Here is a 15,928-nt window from a genome sequence, read left to right on the forward strand (position 1 = left end):
AGAGGAATCGAATAGAATGTTTACTAAAGAAAAGAAAATGGGATATTATGTGCTTACAGGAAACCCATATATCAAAAAACCATATAAGGATATTGAAAAATGCGAGACTAGGGAAATAATTTATATCGGCTGGTAATGAGAAAAAAAGGGGAGTGGTGATGTATATAAACCCATTATTGAATCCACAATTAGTATTTAATGATGAGGAGGGTAGAGTTTTGGGGGTTGAAATACAGATGAATGAAGGTAAGATAATAGTAGTGGGCATCTATGCCCCTAACAACAAGAAGGATGAATTTTACAAGAATTTGGAGGAATTACTCTGGGACTATGTTGGTGAAAACATGTTACTTATGGGAGATATGAATGGGGTGATATCTAATGAGTTAGACAGAACGGAGAGAGATAAAGCATCTAACTCTGGGAAACTCCCACTCTCCTTCTTTAATTTAATTACAAATTTGAATCTTTACGACACCTGGAGAACTAAAAACCCGAACGTAAAAGATATAACTCATTATTCAGAAGTTCATAATTCAGGGGGAAGAATTGATTCAATTTGGGCAACTAAAAAATTGATGTTAAACCTGGTTAAAGCTGAAATATTAAACAGATCTATATCAGACCATAATCCGGTGGTAAGTCACTGGAAATTTAAAAGACATACAAAAGGCAGGTGGAGGATGAACGAAGAAATCTGGAGAGACGAACAAAGAGTGAATAGAGCAAAAGAAACTCTGAAAGAATTTTTTGAATTAAATGAAAATCAAGATATGGATAAAAAAATAGTCTGGGATGCAAGCAAAGCATTCATGAGAGGATTTGCAATCCAACAGATGGGGAGGATTAAGAGAAATAAAGATAATAATATAATGGAAATAAATAAACAAATAAGAGATAAAGAAAAAGAGCTGGTAAAAAATCCAAAATGTAAAGACACACTGCAAAGTTTAAAGATCTTGCAATTACATCTAGCGGATATGATAAATAGAGAAGTGGAGAAGAAAATTATATGGACTAAGCAAAGGTACTTTGATCAGGCAAATAAACCAGGCAGAATGCTTGCTTGGCTGACTAAAGAAAGACAAATGGAAAGAGTGATAAATAAAATAGTGGAAGGAGAAGAGGAGATTACAGATCCGGAACAAATTAAAGAGAGATTTGTGGAATACTATAAGAAATTATACACAGAAGAAAAGAAAAATGAAGGAGAAATACAGAATTATTTATCGGAGAACAGATTACCAGAGATTAACGAAATGGAATATAGCATGTTAAATTCAAATATAGAAATAGAAGAAATTGAGCAGGTAATTAGTAATCTAAAAGTCGGAAAATCTCCCGGACCAGATGGTATCTCAGTCTCTTATTATAAGAGAATGAAAGAGATAGTAGCCCCCAAATTAAAATCAATTATGAATGACATTTTAGAGAAAGGGGAAATCCCTGACTCGTGGGGAGAGGCCTTGATAACGCTCCTACCGAAACAAGGGTCAGATTTAAAGCTAACAAAAAATTATAGACCAATCTCCTTACTAAACATAGATTACAAAATTTTTACTGGGGTATTGGCAAATAGGATAAAAATCATCTTAAAAAGAATCATTGAGAAAGATCAAGCTGGTTTCTTGCCAGAAAGGCAAATAAAAGACAATACCAGGATAATTATTGATTTATTAGAACATGTTGAAATGAATCCCAGCAAGAAAATTGCAATGATGCTGGTCGATGCCGAAAAGGCATTCGACAGCATCTCATGGAGATTTATGATAAAGACTCTGGAATATCTGAAAGTAGGAGAGAGAATACTGAAGGGAGTAAAAGCAATATATAAAAAACAAAAGGCGAAAATAATTATAAATAATGAAATATCAGACGAGTTTGACATCGAGAGAGGGGTGAGGCAAGGCTGCCCCATGTCACCACTATTGTTCATCACTGCATTGGAAACCCTACTTATATCATTAAGGGGAGATAAAGAAATCAACGGAATAAAATTGGGAAGGCATTGCTATAAAGTCAGGGCATATGCTGATGACGTGATAATAACAACATAATCACCATTAAAGAGCATCCCCAAAGCATTGGAAAGAATGAAAGAATTTGGGAAATGTTCAGGCTTCAAATTAAATAAAGAAAAATCGAAATTATTGATAAAAAATATGGGAGGGAAAGAGAAAGATGAATTGGAAAAGGTCACGGGAATAAGAATAGAGAATAAGGTAAAGTATTTAGGTCTATGGATAACGAACAAAAATACGAATTTATTTAAAGACAATTATATCAAGAAATGGAGAGAAATCAAACAAAATTTAGGGAAGTGGGATAAACTAAAATTATCTCTATTAGGTAGGATATCTATGATTAAAATGATGGTTCTTCCCAAAATTTTATTTCTCTTTCAAACAGCACCAATCATAATTGGAACAAAATACTTGAAGGAATGCCAAAAAGACCTTGCAAATTTCATCTGGCAAGGGAAAAAAGCTCGAATTAAATTTGAAATGATGATAAGCCCTAAAGAGAGAGGAGGGTTCGCGGTCCCAGATCTGAAAACTTATTATGAAGCAGCAGGCTGGAGTTGGTTAAAAGAATGGATAAATCTAAAAAATAATGAGATCTTAGAATTAGAAGGTTGGGACAAGATCTATGGGTGGCACGGGTACCTAATGTACGGGAAATTACAGGTTAACAAAAGATTTACTAATCACCTAGTAAGAAAGGCCTTACTGGAGATTTGGGAAAGAACAAAAGACAAAATTATAGGCAAATCACCATGGTGGGCATCCCCAGTTGAAGCAACCTCAACACTTAGTAATGACGCAAGGAAATCATGGCCAACATACAAAGAACTAGTGGTAGAAATGAAAGAAAGCCCAACATTAAAACAATATGAAAATTTAAAAGAGAACGGAATGAGTTGGCTTGAATATTTTCAATTAAAGGCGACTTTTGAGAAGGATTTAAAAAACAGAGGGTTTGAAAATAAATCAGGGAAACTAGAGGAATTTCTACAGAGTAAGCAAAAAACATTAGCAAAAATATACAAAATATTAATCAATACCCAATTAGATCAAGAAAGTAAAGGGGAAAACATACTAAAGTGGGAAAGAGACTTTGGCTATGAAATCGAACATAATAAATGGAAGAGGTTCTGGACAAGGGATATTCTTTTTACAGCGTCTTATCAATTAAAAGAAAATTTTATGAAATTACACCACAGATGGTACATGTCACCGGATAGGATTGCAAAAATAAACAAATCAGAGAATGACAAGTGCTGGAGATGTAAAAATATGACCGGGACACTGTTCCATATGTGGTGGACGTGTCCCGCAATTAAAAAATATTGGAATATGATTCATGAAGAAATTAAAAAAATAATAAAAACAGCACATAGTAAGAAAGCAGAATCATACTTATTAGGAATAGTTAATGGGGAAATACCCAAAGAGAAAGTGGATTTTTTCCTGTACGCGACAACCGCGGCGAGAACATTAATAGCCCAACATTGGAAGGATAATTACATCCCAACTAAGAAAGAGTGGCTGAGTAAGTTAGCGGAATATCTGGAATCGGCAAAGCTGACCAATATAATAAAACAAAAGCCAAAAAAGGTAATTCAAGACCAATGAAATTGTTTTAATGAATATTTGAATAAACAAGGATCTAGAGAAAGGTTTTGGTTATGTTTAGAATAGCATTTAAGTGGATTTATGGTAACTCTGATGTTAAAGGGAAGAATGGCAAAAATGTTCAGATAGTGTAGGTAGTGAAATGCAGCAATGGAAGTTGACTATTGTAACTTTAACAATAATTTACTTTTCCTTTTCTTTCTCTTTTCTGCTTTTCTTTCTTTCTTTCTTTCTTTCTTTCTTTCTTTGGCCTCTTACTTTTTTCTTTCTCTGTATTTTCCTCTTTCCTTCTTTTCCTTTATTGTTTGTAATGTAAACTGTTTTTTTTATTGTGTGTAATGTGTATTTGTAAAACTTGTAAAAATTTGTAAACCATTTGGAAATAAAATAAAGATTTTATATTTAAAAAAAAAAAAAGAAGCTCTGTTGGCTTACTGAAATGTGTTATTATATGTTTGCTATTTAGCTCTTAAGAGTGTTGCAGACACCCTTAAAATGTATTTGTTTTTTTCAGCAACTGAACCCAGTTACTAATTTTATGCTTCTTACAAGGGTGAAATTTTACCCGTTAATTGAAGTTCAAATTATGTAAAAATACTGAGTGAGGGCCAATATAACATTAGCACGAGAAGACTGAGATTTAGCATTATTTCACAAGCAGTTGCACTCGGGGCAGTAGTACACAAAGCTTAACTGTCACAGTGTGTAAGAACAGCAGTTGCACTGGGAGCTATGCAACAACCTTCACAAATGGAAGACACCCACTGGATTTGGCTGTTACACTACACTAGCAGTATGGCTGTTGCACAAAAACAGAATGCAGCCAATGCTCAACAACCCATACTAACAATGTGCAAAACTTTGTATCCTATTCCTTTTATATTACATTTTGTACGGCACTGTTAATTCAGCATTTTATTACAATTTCTATTGTGATACCCTGCCATTAGGGCATTATGTGAATGTGATGTGATTTGACAAATGATAGTTGTCAAATCACATCACATTCAAGCAGCTTTTGTCTCAGTGGCCTCTTTCCATGTGTGAGGAAATCATTTATTCTTACAAAGAAGAAAGATAGAATAGGTACTTTCTACTTTGTGCATCTGACTGAGGGAGGGGGTGTTTTGAATCCTGAACTCCTAGCTTGATATACAAAGAGAAGCAATTCAACTGACTGCATTCTCTCTGCCGACTTTTCAAAGTTGTCTTTACTACTGTGGACCGACAATCATGTCTGCAAAATAAGCAAATAAATTCACCCTTCGAGTCATGATCCAACAGCACTTAGACTGACAACAGTACAAGTACTGTATAATGAGGGAGCAGAACAGATATTGCAAAGTCTATCTAGCTTTGTTTAATACCATATTGGCCCGAATATAAGCCGCACCTTCAAAATTCAAGGCTTGTTTGCGGGTGTGACCCGCCTCCTGGCACTACCAGCCTGAACGGGGGGCAGCTGGCACTGGCGCTCGGTACCCTGCTCCCCAAGCCGGCACTGGCGCTCGGTTCCGAGCATGCTGCGTGGAATAACAAATCGATGGCCGAGCAAGCGATCCTCACATCCCATTCACTTTCCCCTGAGCCTTCCAGCAGCCGAAGACTGTGGAGGTAATGTGTGCCTGCCTGGTTGGACTTGGACCATGGTGCTGATAACGCCAAGGTTGCAGGTTCCATCCCTATATGGCATAGTTGCCTATTCCTGCATTGCAGGGGGTTGGACTAGATGATCCTCGGGGTCCTTTCCAACTCTGTGATTCTAAGGCCTGACCAGATGCTTAGAAAGCCAATGTCTTAATCTTTTTTTTTAGTTTATTGCTGGCTTTATTCTTTGATTGTTCTGATGAGTTGCTTTTACCAATAGATTTATTGACTGACTCTCTTCACCAATTGCTCTCAGGTGTGTTTGGTTTTGTGCATGTTTGTGTGTGTGTGCAATAAATAAAACTCCACAGGGGTGCTGCAGGTTCCCACCTAGGGCCAAAAGTGGGGTTCCCCATGGGGCAGGCCCAGGGAACCAAAAAATATGCTTTGAGCCACAGAATTGTAGTGTTGTGTGGGACCCCCAATGGTCATCCAGCCCAACCCTCTGCAGTGCAGGAGTCCAGTGCCAACATTTGGGGGAAACACCCATATCCCTCTAGGGTAATTCATTGCAGGGGTCACCAAATAGCCCTCTTCCCCTACCACCTTCAGGTGCCTTCCCCTGCCCGAGAAGCGAGGCAGGGTTTGAGGAATCTCCCTTGCCTGCCTTCATTCCCCCTGCTCACAATGTAAATAAACCAATGTAGGTAAATAAACCAGAAAATAACATTTTTAACTGTATATTATTGTTCCTTCTTTTAATAATTTCAATGGGGGGGGGGTGACAAAAATTTCTTTGCCCCCGGGTACCAAATTCCCTAGCTACGCCCCTGCAGGGCCCAATCCCTCTCTGATTTGCCAGACCTGAAGCTGCAGGGCCTTTGATGTGGTGAAGCATTTTATTTTGCACTAACAAAGCAAATACAGGCTACTTACACTGTAGTAAGCATATTTATCATATGCTCTTATCATATAAAACTGAAGCTGAAATACTGCAACTTTCTTGCTCATCCCACCCACCCCATTTCTTAATGTTTTCCACCTTCTGCTTAACTCCAAGCCTGGCACCTACCAATTCACAACTGTATGCACAAATCATCCCACACAGTCATGTGCATGTAGCTTGGCACCAGGAAGGGAAATTGAGTAAGTCACTTTCTAAACCCTCGCTCAACTGAAGCGCCCGTTCCTCCCGCGCGCCCGCCTTTCTGCAGACCGCGAACCGCCATTGGCTGATCGCGGGACGCTCTTCGCCGGCGGATTGGCGCAGAGGCGGGGCTCGTGCGCTGGTCGGGGCCTCGCGCCCCCTGGCCCCGCCCCCTCCGCCCAGGTCCTCCTCCTCCCCCTCCTCCTCCTCCTCGCCTGAGTCGCGATTGTGGCGGCTAAGACGCCATAGAAAGTGCAAAATCCGCTTTCCTGAGAGCCGTTTCCCACCCCCACTCCGCTTCTCCCTACAATCGAAGCGGTATTATAAGACTTCTCCTTACCCTGCCTTTTCCTCCTGACAGGACTTAAGGCGGTTTACAACGGAAAAAGCAGAAACGGCTAAAAACACGCGCGAGACAAGATAGGGAAAGAGAAGGGATCGTTTAAAAAGGAACAGTCGAATTGAAACACGCGCACATTTGTCTGCCTATCTATAGTTTACAATAAAGAATGAGGGGGGGGGGTTAACACTATTTTTAATGAAATAATAAAACCTCCCTTTGGAACTCCCTGGATCTGGAGTCCAGGCAGCACCCTTTTGGTTGCCTGCTAAAAATAATCCCATTTAGAGAAGCAGGGTTGTGAATTTTATGATTTCACCTTTCCATAAACAGCTTTGAGGGGTTTTTTAACAATCAACAAACAGTGTATAAATTTTATGAGATAAATAAAAATGAATAAGTAGGGTTTACTTGCAAGTAGACAATAATTTCTGGTGGTAAGAGCTGTTTGGCAGTGGAACAGACTCCCACAAGAGGTGCTGGCCTTGGCTTCCTTGGATGTTTTGAAGCAGAAGTTGGATGGCCACCTGTCAGGGATGCTTTAGTTGAGATGCCTGCATTGCAGGGGGTTGGACTAAATGACCCTTGGGTTCCCTTCCAACTCTACAATTCTGTGATTCATACCTTCCCCAACCTGGTTTTCTTTTATGCTGGTTAGGACTGGTGGGAGTTGTTGTCCAAAAAAATCTAGAGGGCATCAGGTTGGGAAAGGTTGGCTTACCCTATGAAGGGCAAACATGCATTTGAAATACCATAAGGAAAGGGGACACACTGGGAATTTGGAGCAGGGAAACGGGTGTGCAATGAACAAGTTACCTGTAATTGCTATTTCATGGTGCTCCTGTTGTTGTCCAAAAAAATCTAGAGGGCTGTAACGGATCAACCCTGAGCCTGGGTATGGTCAGTGGCCCAGAGCATAAAGAGTTAACACCCACTCTCGATGACTGGCAGCTCAATCGCAGAGGCGGGGCTTTTCGACCTTTTAAAAGGGGGAGAATGGCAGTTGGGTTGTTGGTCAGGGTGAGGGTGAGAGGGTGAGCGGGTTGGAGGTTAGGCTTAGGCTAGGGAAGGAAAGGCTTTTATCCTTGTTAATGTTGTAACCAAGCTTATGTACCTGCACAGAAGAAGTGTAACCGCATTATACCTGAACATCCATGCTATTTAAGTTACCTCAATAAACTTATTTTGTGTTTCAACATTCTCGGACTCTGGCAGTGCGTCAGTGCCTCTAGAGGTGTGGCTGAGGGGAAAAGCACGAAGGGTTTCCTGTGGAAGAGGGAACGAGGTGGCTTATTTTCCTGGCATACTGAGGACTGGGCAGTGAAGCCAAAGGTGCCACGCAGTTGCCAAAAGGGAAGGCAAGCTGCAGTAGTTTGGGAACCCAGGGCGGGAGGTCCCACGGTGGCAGGAGGTTTTCGAACCTGGAACACTGAGGTACCCCAAAGACATCTCTCATAATATCCCTGTAGGATTCATTCTAGTCGTCGGTGAACCCTAGGGAGAGACACGGTCTGGGGAAAGAAACGTTTGAAAGTGTGAGGGCTCTTTAGAGTGAAATAAAAGGGTTCCTTCACAAGGGCATCAGGTTGGGAAAGGGCAAGCATTCATTTGAAATACCATAAGGAAAGGGAACACACTGGGAATTTGGAGCAGGGAAACGGGTGTGCAATGAACAAGTTACCTGTAATTGCTATTCCATGGTGCTCCTCCACCTTTACTGGTCTCACCAGAAGCAGTTTCATGCCACCTAACACTCATTTGCACTTATCATGTCATTTGCTCCCTAAAATTCAATACACTACATAGTGTATTAAACATACATAGTGCTGAAAACTGTTTAAAGTTTATTTGAATAAAATTTGGGGGAAATGTTACTGAATTTTGCTGTTGTTTATAAATAGAAAATCGGTCTCCCCACCCCTTTCTCATGTTACCCGTTCTGCGGAATACATTGTCTAACGTAGATTCTTGCTCCAACATAGAAAATTACCTCATTCCAGATAGTTGGTCCATTTATAGCTTGTATTGTCTACTGTAGCCAGAGAATGGAATGTCAAGGCCAGATAAAGAGGAGTGTGATTAATAACACCCACATATATATGCAGATCAGCTCACTCACCATGCAGCTGAATGTACTGCAAGGACAATTCTGTGGCCAGTTCTACCAATTCAGTCCATTTCAAGTGTGTACGGTATATAAAAATAATCTTTCAGGAGACACATCTATACAATTCAGGCTTATATATTTTAGCACAAAGTCATTTAACATTTGAATTACAAACAAGGTTTTAAAGTCCCAAAATCATTAAAAGAAAAAACCCACAGGCTCCCTATTTGGTGATGGACAAAAATGCAATTCGCGTAATTCTTTTTATACCAGGGGAGTAATTTCCTTCACAAAGCCTTGATTTCTTACACTTTCTAATCTTGACTGATGTGGAATCAAATTCTTGTGTACAGAACATGTACTGTATTTATTACCTAATTGAGTACATTCACCTCTCCTTTAACACTTCCTCCTGCCCCCTAACCAGCAGTAGTCAATCAAAAATATTGAAAAGAAAGATTCCACAACCTATCTCTGAATTTAAACAGGTTCTAATTAAGTTAAGAACTTAAGAAAAAAACACCAGTGTAAGAGGAAGTGTCGGAATACACTGCGTGGATCCGTTAAAAGATCCGCGGCTAATTGTTTATTTTCATGGTTATTGAGAACTAATTTTTGTATCCTTACGCGTAAAAGCGAAAGTGAAAGTAAGAATGAACAGTCGGTTTACCAATAAGATTAATCCGCCTTTAACTTGTAGTCCCGGTAATGTTTCAAAGTTATCAATGAACGTTTATCCTGCTTCCCGCCTTTTTGGAGGGCAGCAACAGTGGTTTTATTGGTTGGGGCATTGATCGTGATGTCACATCTGTTCCCAAATAAAAGGCTGAGGCTCCCCGCTTAGGCATGTTCAGTTACGTTTTTATTCTTTTGGGTACTTTTACTTTCAGTTAGGTCAAGTTTAGTTTAAGGGTTTTTGGGAGCGGGCTGGATGGGCTGGATGGGTTTTTCCCTTAGTTAAGGTTTAGTTTGCGGAAGATATTTCGGTGAGATTTTAGTTAGGCTTTTAGGTTTAGCCTAGGGCTAGATTTGCGGAAGATATTCGGTTTAGTATTATTTAGTTTAGTATCGCGGAAGATTGGGCGTGCAGGGACTGAGAGCTTAGGGAAACTTAGCTTAGGGCAAGAAACGAGCCTACGCGGGTTTTGCCAAAGCCACTAAAGATATACTCAGTGTCTGTCGTCCTTTGGGGAAAAGGGTAAAGGTTTTAAGGATTTTTTAATTTTAACCAAAACTTAGATAACGGCCTTGGTTTGGTTTTCCCAGTTCAGATTCAGGGCATCCATTGGTTTTCGAGGCATCCATTAGATTCGAGGCATCCATTAGTTTTCGAGGCATCCATTAGTTTTCGAGGCATCATTTTAGTTCCGAGGCATTCATCAACTCACGCACCTTCGGAGTCATTTTCCGTCTTACTCAGCTTCCTTCAGATTGTGAGACTTGGCCGGCGCCCGTGCTCGTAAGCACGTGGAACGCTGGCCGCTTTCCCCCCGCAACTGGTACCTCGTGCGTGGGCAGCTTAGGCTCACGCACGGGGAGCTCCAGCACCGAACCCCGGCAAGGAAGTTTCTGGTACCACTTATGGATGTTACTTTTTTGGAGTCTCAGCCTGTTACTGGAGCCATTTCCTTGCCTCATTAGCTGCTGATTATTAGACCCTGAAAGACACAGTTTTTGCTATTCTACTTCCAAGGAGAATGAAATTCTGTTCAGAAAAGGGCCAACAGTCCAGGCCTTTGCAGACAGGCTGACAACGCATAACACACATTTGATTTATATTTAGTATTGAGTGACTAGTGCATATAACAAAAGGAGATGCTGCGTTTTAAAACACGGGTTTGCAGTTTTATTTTATTTTTTTGCAAGATTACATCCTTTAAAAGAAGTAATTTACTTAGATTCCAAATACTGAGATTAAATACAAATAAAAGCTGTAGCTTTTTTTAAAGTGAAGCTATTGCCTATCGACCCTGAAATAAAATAGTCTTATGATTGAACAGGTGCAAAAATCCCTCCATAACCTCTATTTTTATTGGCAAAGTCATTTAAGGTCACTTTTGCTTCCAAGACCATCTTCTTTCATGATTTCCACTGAAGGAGTTTTGCTTTGTAATGGCTTGTGGTTCCACAGTGTTTTGTAAATGAAGACTGCTATGAAAACACTATCGCTGTTGCTGTAGTTGCAGACACTGCCACGAAAGGAAGTGTGATCGTCTGTGTGAAAGTCTCTCATCTTCCCCATTGATTTTCGGAAATAAAGAAAATTCAAGTTGCCATTCAATCTTTCTTACGTTCCATATTATTTTCAACATGCCAACAGCCAGCTGCTGTGCCTTTCAGGCTGAATTGCTGGCAGGATGCCCAGTGTGCTTGTTAGATGGCATACAGGTACTGATCTGCATGCACTTCAAGAATATAGTGTAGAAGGGCACCTACAGAGACAGGCATTTGGAGCAGCTAATGTTATGCATATAATGCATCAGGTTTGAATCTGCGTAGGCAGAACCTCAGTATGGTGGCACATGGCAAATGGGTTCATGTGTTTGGATTTTTGTTGCTTTCAGAAGGCATGAAACAGCATCCCAAACAGTTATAAACACAAGCCTTTGCAGCATTGTTGTCAGTCAAGTAGTCTCCAACAAAAGCTGGCCTCTATTGCTGGGAAAGTAAAGCACTTCGATTGGCTTTCATCTTCTCTAACCGTTTAACTAGATGACCATTGCTTACTTCAAGTTCTTCCATTTTGTCTAATGCTGAACGAAGCTGAAATAAAAAAGAAACCAGAGACTGAAAGCCAGGTACAAGAAGTAGTATAATTCCCCCATTCATTCATTCACTAACCATTATTCAGATTTTAAAGATCAGTAAAGACAGATTGCTTACCTGTCAACTGATGTTCTTCGTGGGGTCTTCTCTGCTGTCACACACACGGGATCTGTGCCTGGAGATGTCTTTTAAAGCTCTTAATTTTTTGACAGCTTGCTTTGCACAGGCACAGATCCTGTATGTGTGTCCACAGAGACCAGAAACAACCACTAAGGCTGAAGACAAAGTGGATTTACTCAGACTCTTTGGTAAATCCATGGTGAAGCCAATGTATTCTAGATCAGGCTTCCTCAACCTCGGCCCTCCAGGTGTTTTGAGACTACAATTCCCACCATCCCTGACCCACTGGTCCTGCTAGCTAGGGATCATGGGACTTGTAGGCCAAAAACATCTGGAGGGCCGAGGTTGAGGAAGCCTGTTCTAGATCCTTGTTCAATGGGCTTTCTAGTGACCTATGCTAATCTTGTCACAAAAAGAAATGGGAAGCAAACAATAACTGAACAGACATGAACACATGAAGCTCCCTTCTTTGGAGACCATGGGTGCATCCTGCTCAGCATTCTCTACTCATCTACAACACCACAGCGTAGTTCTGCACAACTCAAATCAGTCTTAAACATTTGATTACTGAAGATTATTTGCATTTATTTTGTAACTTAGAATGCATGAAGTTTGGAGATTTCATCCCTTAAAAGTTTATAAACTTGCTTTCATTCTAGTCAGGGACACTTCAATAAAAATTCCCAGGACAAAGTTTTAGCGCTGAATATTTTACTTGAAATGATTTAGCAGCATGGGTTACCTCTCTTTGGAGTTTACGCTTCTCTGCTTTCAATTCGTCCTCTGTCTTTTCAGCATTTTCTGCAGCTGTTTTATAGCGAACAACTTGACCTTCCAGCCGTATTACCTAATACGATAGAATCCCACTGTTAAGATATATGTCAAACAAAATATTTCTGTCAATCATATTTTCCCTTTGGCAGCTCAATAGCTAACACCCAGTTGAGGAATAGCCCAAAGAGGAAATAAGTAACAGATGTCGGATCAATCTTCTCCTCACCTGACTTGTCCAAACCCTTCACCAGATGAACCTGGCTTTCCCTTTTTTAGTGCAAGTGAAAGTGTAGCAAGATGGTAACTAAGATTACAGCTGAGATGAAAATGAAAGCCCTAAACAGCAGGGACTGAATGGGTAAAAACAGATTCCACCTGCTCCTCGGCCATAACGACTACAGTTGTTCCGTCTAGCTTGCCTGCAATTTTATTTATTTATTTATAGCAATTAGATTAAACATTGGCTCCAGAGCTTGTTCATAATGTCTTCATTTTTATTCACTGTTAAGATTTATATCCCACTCTTCCAAAATGCAGGGTTTTCTGGCACTAATATTAAGAACCACAATAAAGTACTGTAAATAAAAATAAGCTGAAAGCAGCAAAAGTATAAGAAAAGCGCAAATACCTTTAAGGACCAGTGCCGGGAATGAGGGGGCACTAAGGCACAATATTGAACCAATATGGAGGGGGCCAGCATCGCCGGGTGCCCTCCACATACCCCAGACCCGACCCGGGAGCCAGGAGGGGGCTGGGATGAAGAAGAGCAAAGGTCGCCCTCCATGCGTCCGGCACATGCTGCGGGGAGGAGGCGGCTGAGCCCAGAGCCCAGTGCTGCACTTCACCTCCTCCCTCCCACCCCCGGATGCCTGTGCTGCCAGACGCCTGGCACATGCTGGGTCTATCTATCATTTGTACCCCGCCCATCCGGCTGGGTTTCCCCAGCCACTCTGGGCGGCTTCCAACAAAGATTAAAATACATTAAAATCTCACACATTAAAAACTTCCCTAAACAGGGCTGCTTTCAGATGTCTTCTAAATGTCAGGTAGTTGTTTATCTTTTTGACATCTGATGGGAGGGTGTTCCACAGGGCGGGTGCCACTACCGAGAAGGCCCTCTGCCTGGTTCCCTGTAACTTGGCTTCTCGCAGCGAGGGAACCACCAGAAGACCCTCAGCGCTGGACCTCAGTGTCCGGGCAGAACGATGGGGGTGGAGACGTCACATGATATGCCCCCTCCAATGTGGGGGGCAAGTCAGCACCCCTGTATTCAAGCCATTTTGGGTTTCTTTTTAAGTTTAATAGTTAAAAGGGAGTTGGGCGAGGCTTGTTTGGCAAAAACGGGAAACCGAGCCTTTAGTGTCATTGACACACCCTACCAATTCAGCGGGTGCCTTCAGTGCTAACTTTTAAACGCCTACTGAAAACTTTTTTATTCCACCAGGCCAACGCAGGTAATTAACAGGACACCCCCACAACAGTCTATTCAGGTGCAGAGGAAGCCTCCTCGCTACCCGGGGTGGCGAACGGAGGCACCCCCTGGGGGCAGGGCGTCCTGAAGTTGTGTTGTGACGTCACGACACAACGTCAGAACGGAGTGCACATGCGTGAAATCTGGCGCATGCTCACTCCGTCGCCAGGCCACCGCCACTGCTCCCACGGCGACCTTGCGCGAGTGGCGGGTGTAAGGCCGTGCTGCTTTTCGCACTCAGCAGCCCCACAAGCCGCCGATCGCTCAGCAGCTCGCAAGGTCGCTGCGGGAGCAGCCCACAAGCTGCCCATAGCAGCGCTGGCGGGGTGGGCCCCGGAGAGGCCAGGAAGCGGCGCAGCCTCGCTCCACGGCTTGCTTGCAGGCCGCCGAACAGGTTTTCAAGCAGGCTGCGGGGTGCTTCCTCGGCCGTGCGCTGTTGCTCCCGGGGCGACGCAGTGAGCGGCGGCGCGTGGGGGTGACAAGCGGCAGCCCCTCCCGCCATTCCCAAGCGCTGCCGCTCCCTCCGTCACCCCAGGAGCAACAGCGCACGGCTGAGCGAGCAGCCCGTCCGTGCAGCAAACGGGCCCTCCCCCCCCCTTTCGGCCACTTCTTTCGGTGCTGGCAGGCTGCAGAGCCGCAGCCCAGCCAGCGCCGAAAGAAGCGTCCGAAAGTGAAAAGGGGGGAGCAAACGGACGCTTTTCTCCTGGACCTCATAAGGGCTGAGTTTTTCCCATTCCAACTTGTTTCTGTTCTTCAGACTCATCTGATGCATAAGATATTTCAATTTGTTCTGCTGCTACTACACATGCCTGCTGCTGTACGGCATGTTCCGTCTCTTTCTCTTCATTAATTCCACCAGTTTCATTTTTATCCCAATCTGCTTTATCAATTAGTTTGATGCGTCCACCTTCAAGAAGATGTCTCTCAACAATTTTGCTTTCTGGCTGTCCAATATAAGGGTCAATACTCGGCACTTTGATAAGCAAATCTTCTGCCAATTCTGGTGATTCTGATTGACTGGAAGTTGCCACATGGCTGTTATTCACACAATCCAAAGCTTCCTGAAATACCTCATTATTATCGCCTTCTGCCTCATCACCTACAATATGTGTTTGCTTATCTTTATCTCGCTGTTGGGGAAGTATTTCTAAACCTGTATGTATCTGCCCATTAGCCTCAATACCTGAACATGCTACTTCAGTATCACTTTTATTTGCAACATTTCCATCAGACTCTTTCACTTCTATGGTATCACCAAGGAACCTCCCTTCACCCCTTAATTCAACTATACCACTGTTTTCAAGGGAACAAACAATTCCTGGAACATGCTCTGAATGACTCTTAGCTGGTTCCTCAAGTCCACTATTTAATAACAGTGTTGATGCCACTTTGCCTTCAGTGATTTTCTCTGCCTCCGCATTTTCATCAGCATGCAACGTCTTTATCTCTGAACATTCCTGTACAATTTCCTGTTCCTTAGTCTCCTCTGTGTGTTCCTCATGCTCAGTATTCTCCCCTTTTGGTTGCTTCTTTCGGTGCCGGCTGGGCTGCAGAGCCGCAGCCCAGCCAGCGCCGAAAGAAGCGTCCGAAAGTGAAAGGGGGGGGGAGCAAACTGGCGCTTTTCTCCCCTTTCGGCCGCTTAAACGCGCCTGTTTGCTTCTCCCCCCCCCTTTCGGCCGCCCCTTTCGGCGCTGGCTGGGCTGCGGAGCCGGAGCCCAGCCTGCGCCAAAAGGGAGAGAAAAGGAAGCAAAGCTGGCGCATTCAAGCGCCCGCTTTGCTCTCCTTTTTCCCCCCTGCGGGGGCATCCCCAGGGGCGTGGCATCGCGCTGTGCACGTGCGTCATGACGCATGCACATGCCGCAATGCCCCGCCCCCAGGGGTGCCTCTTGGCTTGCCGCCCCGGGCAGCGAAGGGGCTAGAAAGGCCCCTGGGTGTGGGAACCCAGGGAAGAGCATGTACACACAAGGCATCGAGGCAGCTG

At 42.8% G+C, this 15,928-nt stretch overlaps 1 protein-coding gene across 2 annotated transcripts in view; it reads right to left on the reverse strand.

The window, feature by feature from the left end:
- Positions 1–10,639: 10,639 nt before the first annotated feature.
- Positions 10,640–15,928, reverse strand: part of LRRFIP1 (LRR binding FLII interacting protein 1) — a 114,901-nt gene continuing 109,612 nt past the window's right edge. For both annotated transcript variants that reach the window (XM_033171303.1, XM_033171302.1), the window contains 2 exons: positions 12,445–12,549; positions 10,640–11,579 (listed from right to left, as the gene is read on the reverse strand). In XM_033171303.1, coding sequence (XP_033027194.1) covers positions 11,469–11,579; positions 12,445–12,549 — 216 coding nt within the window. In that variant the 3' untranslated portion in view covers positions 10,640–11,468. The remainder of the gene's footprint in view (positions 11,580–12,444; positions 12,550–15,928) is intronic.

This window comes from Lacerta agilis, chromosome 1, assembly GCF_009819535.1.
Source record: "Lacerta agilis isolate rLacAgi1 chromosome 1, rLacAgi1.pri, whole genome shotgun sequence".
NCBI lineage: Eukaryota > Metazoa > Chordata > Lepidosauria > Squamata > Lacertidae > Lacerta > Lacerta agilis.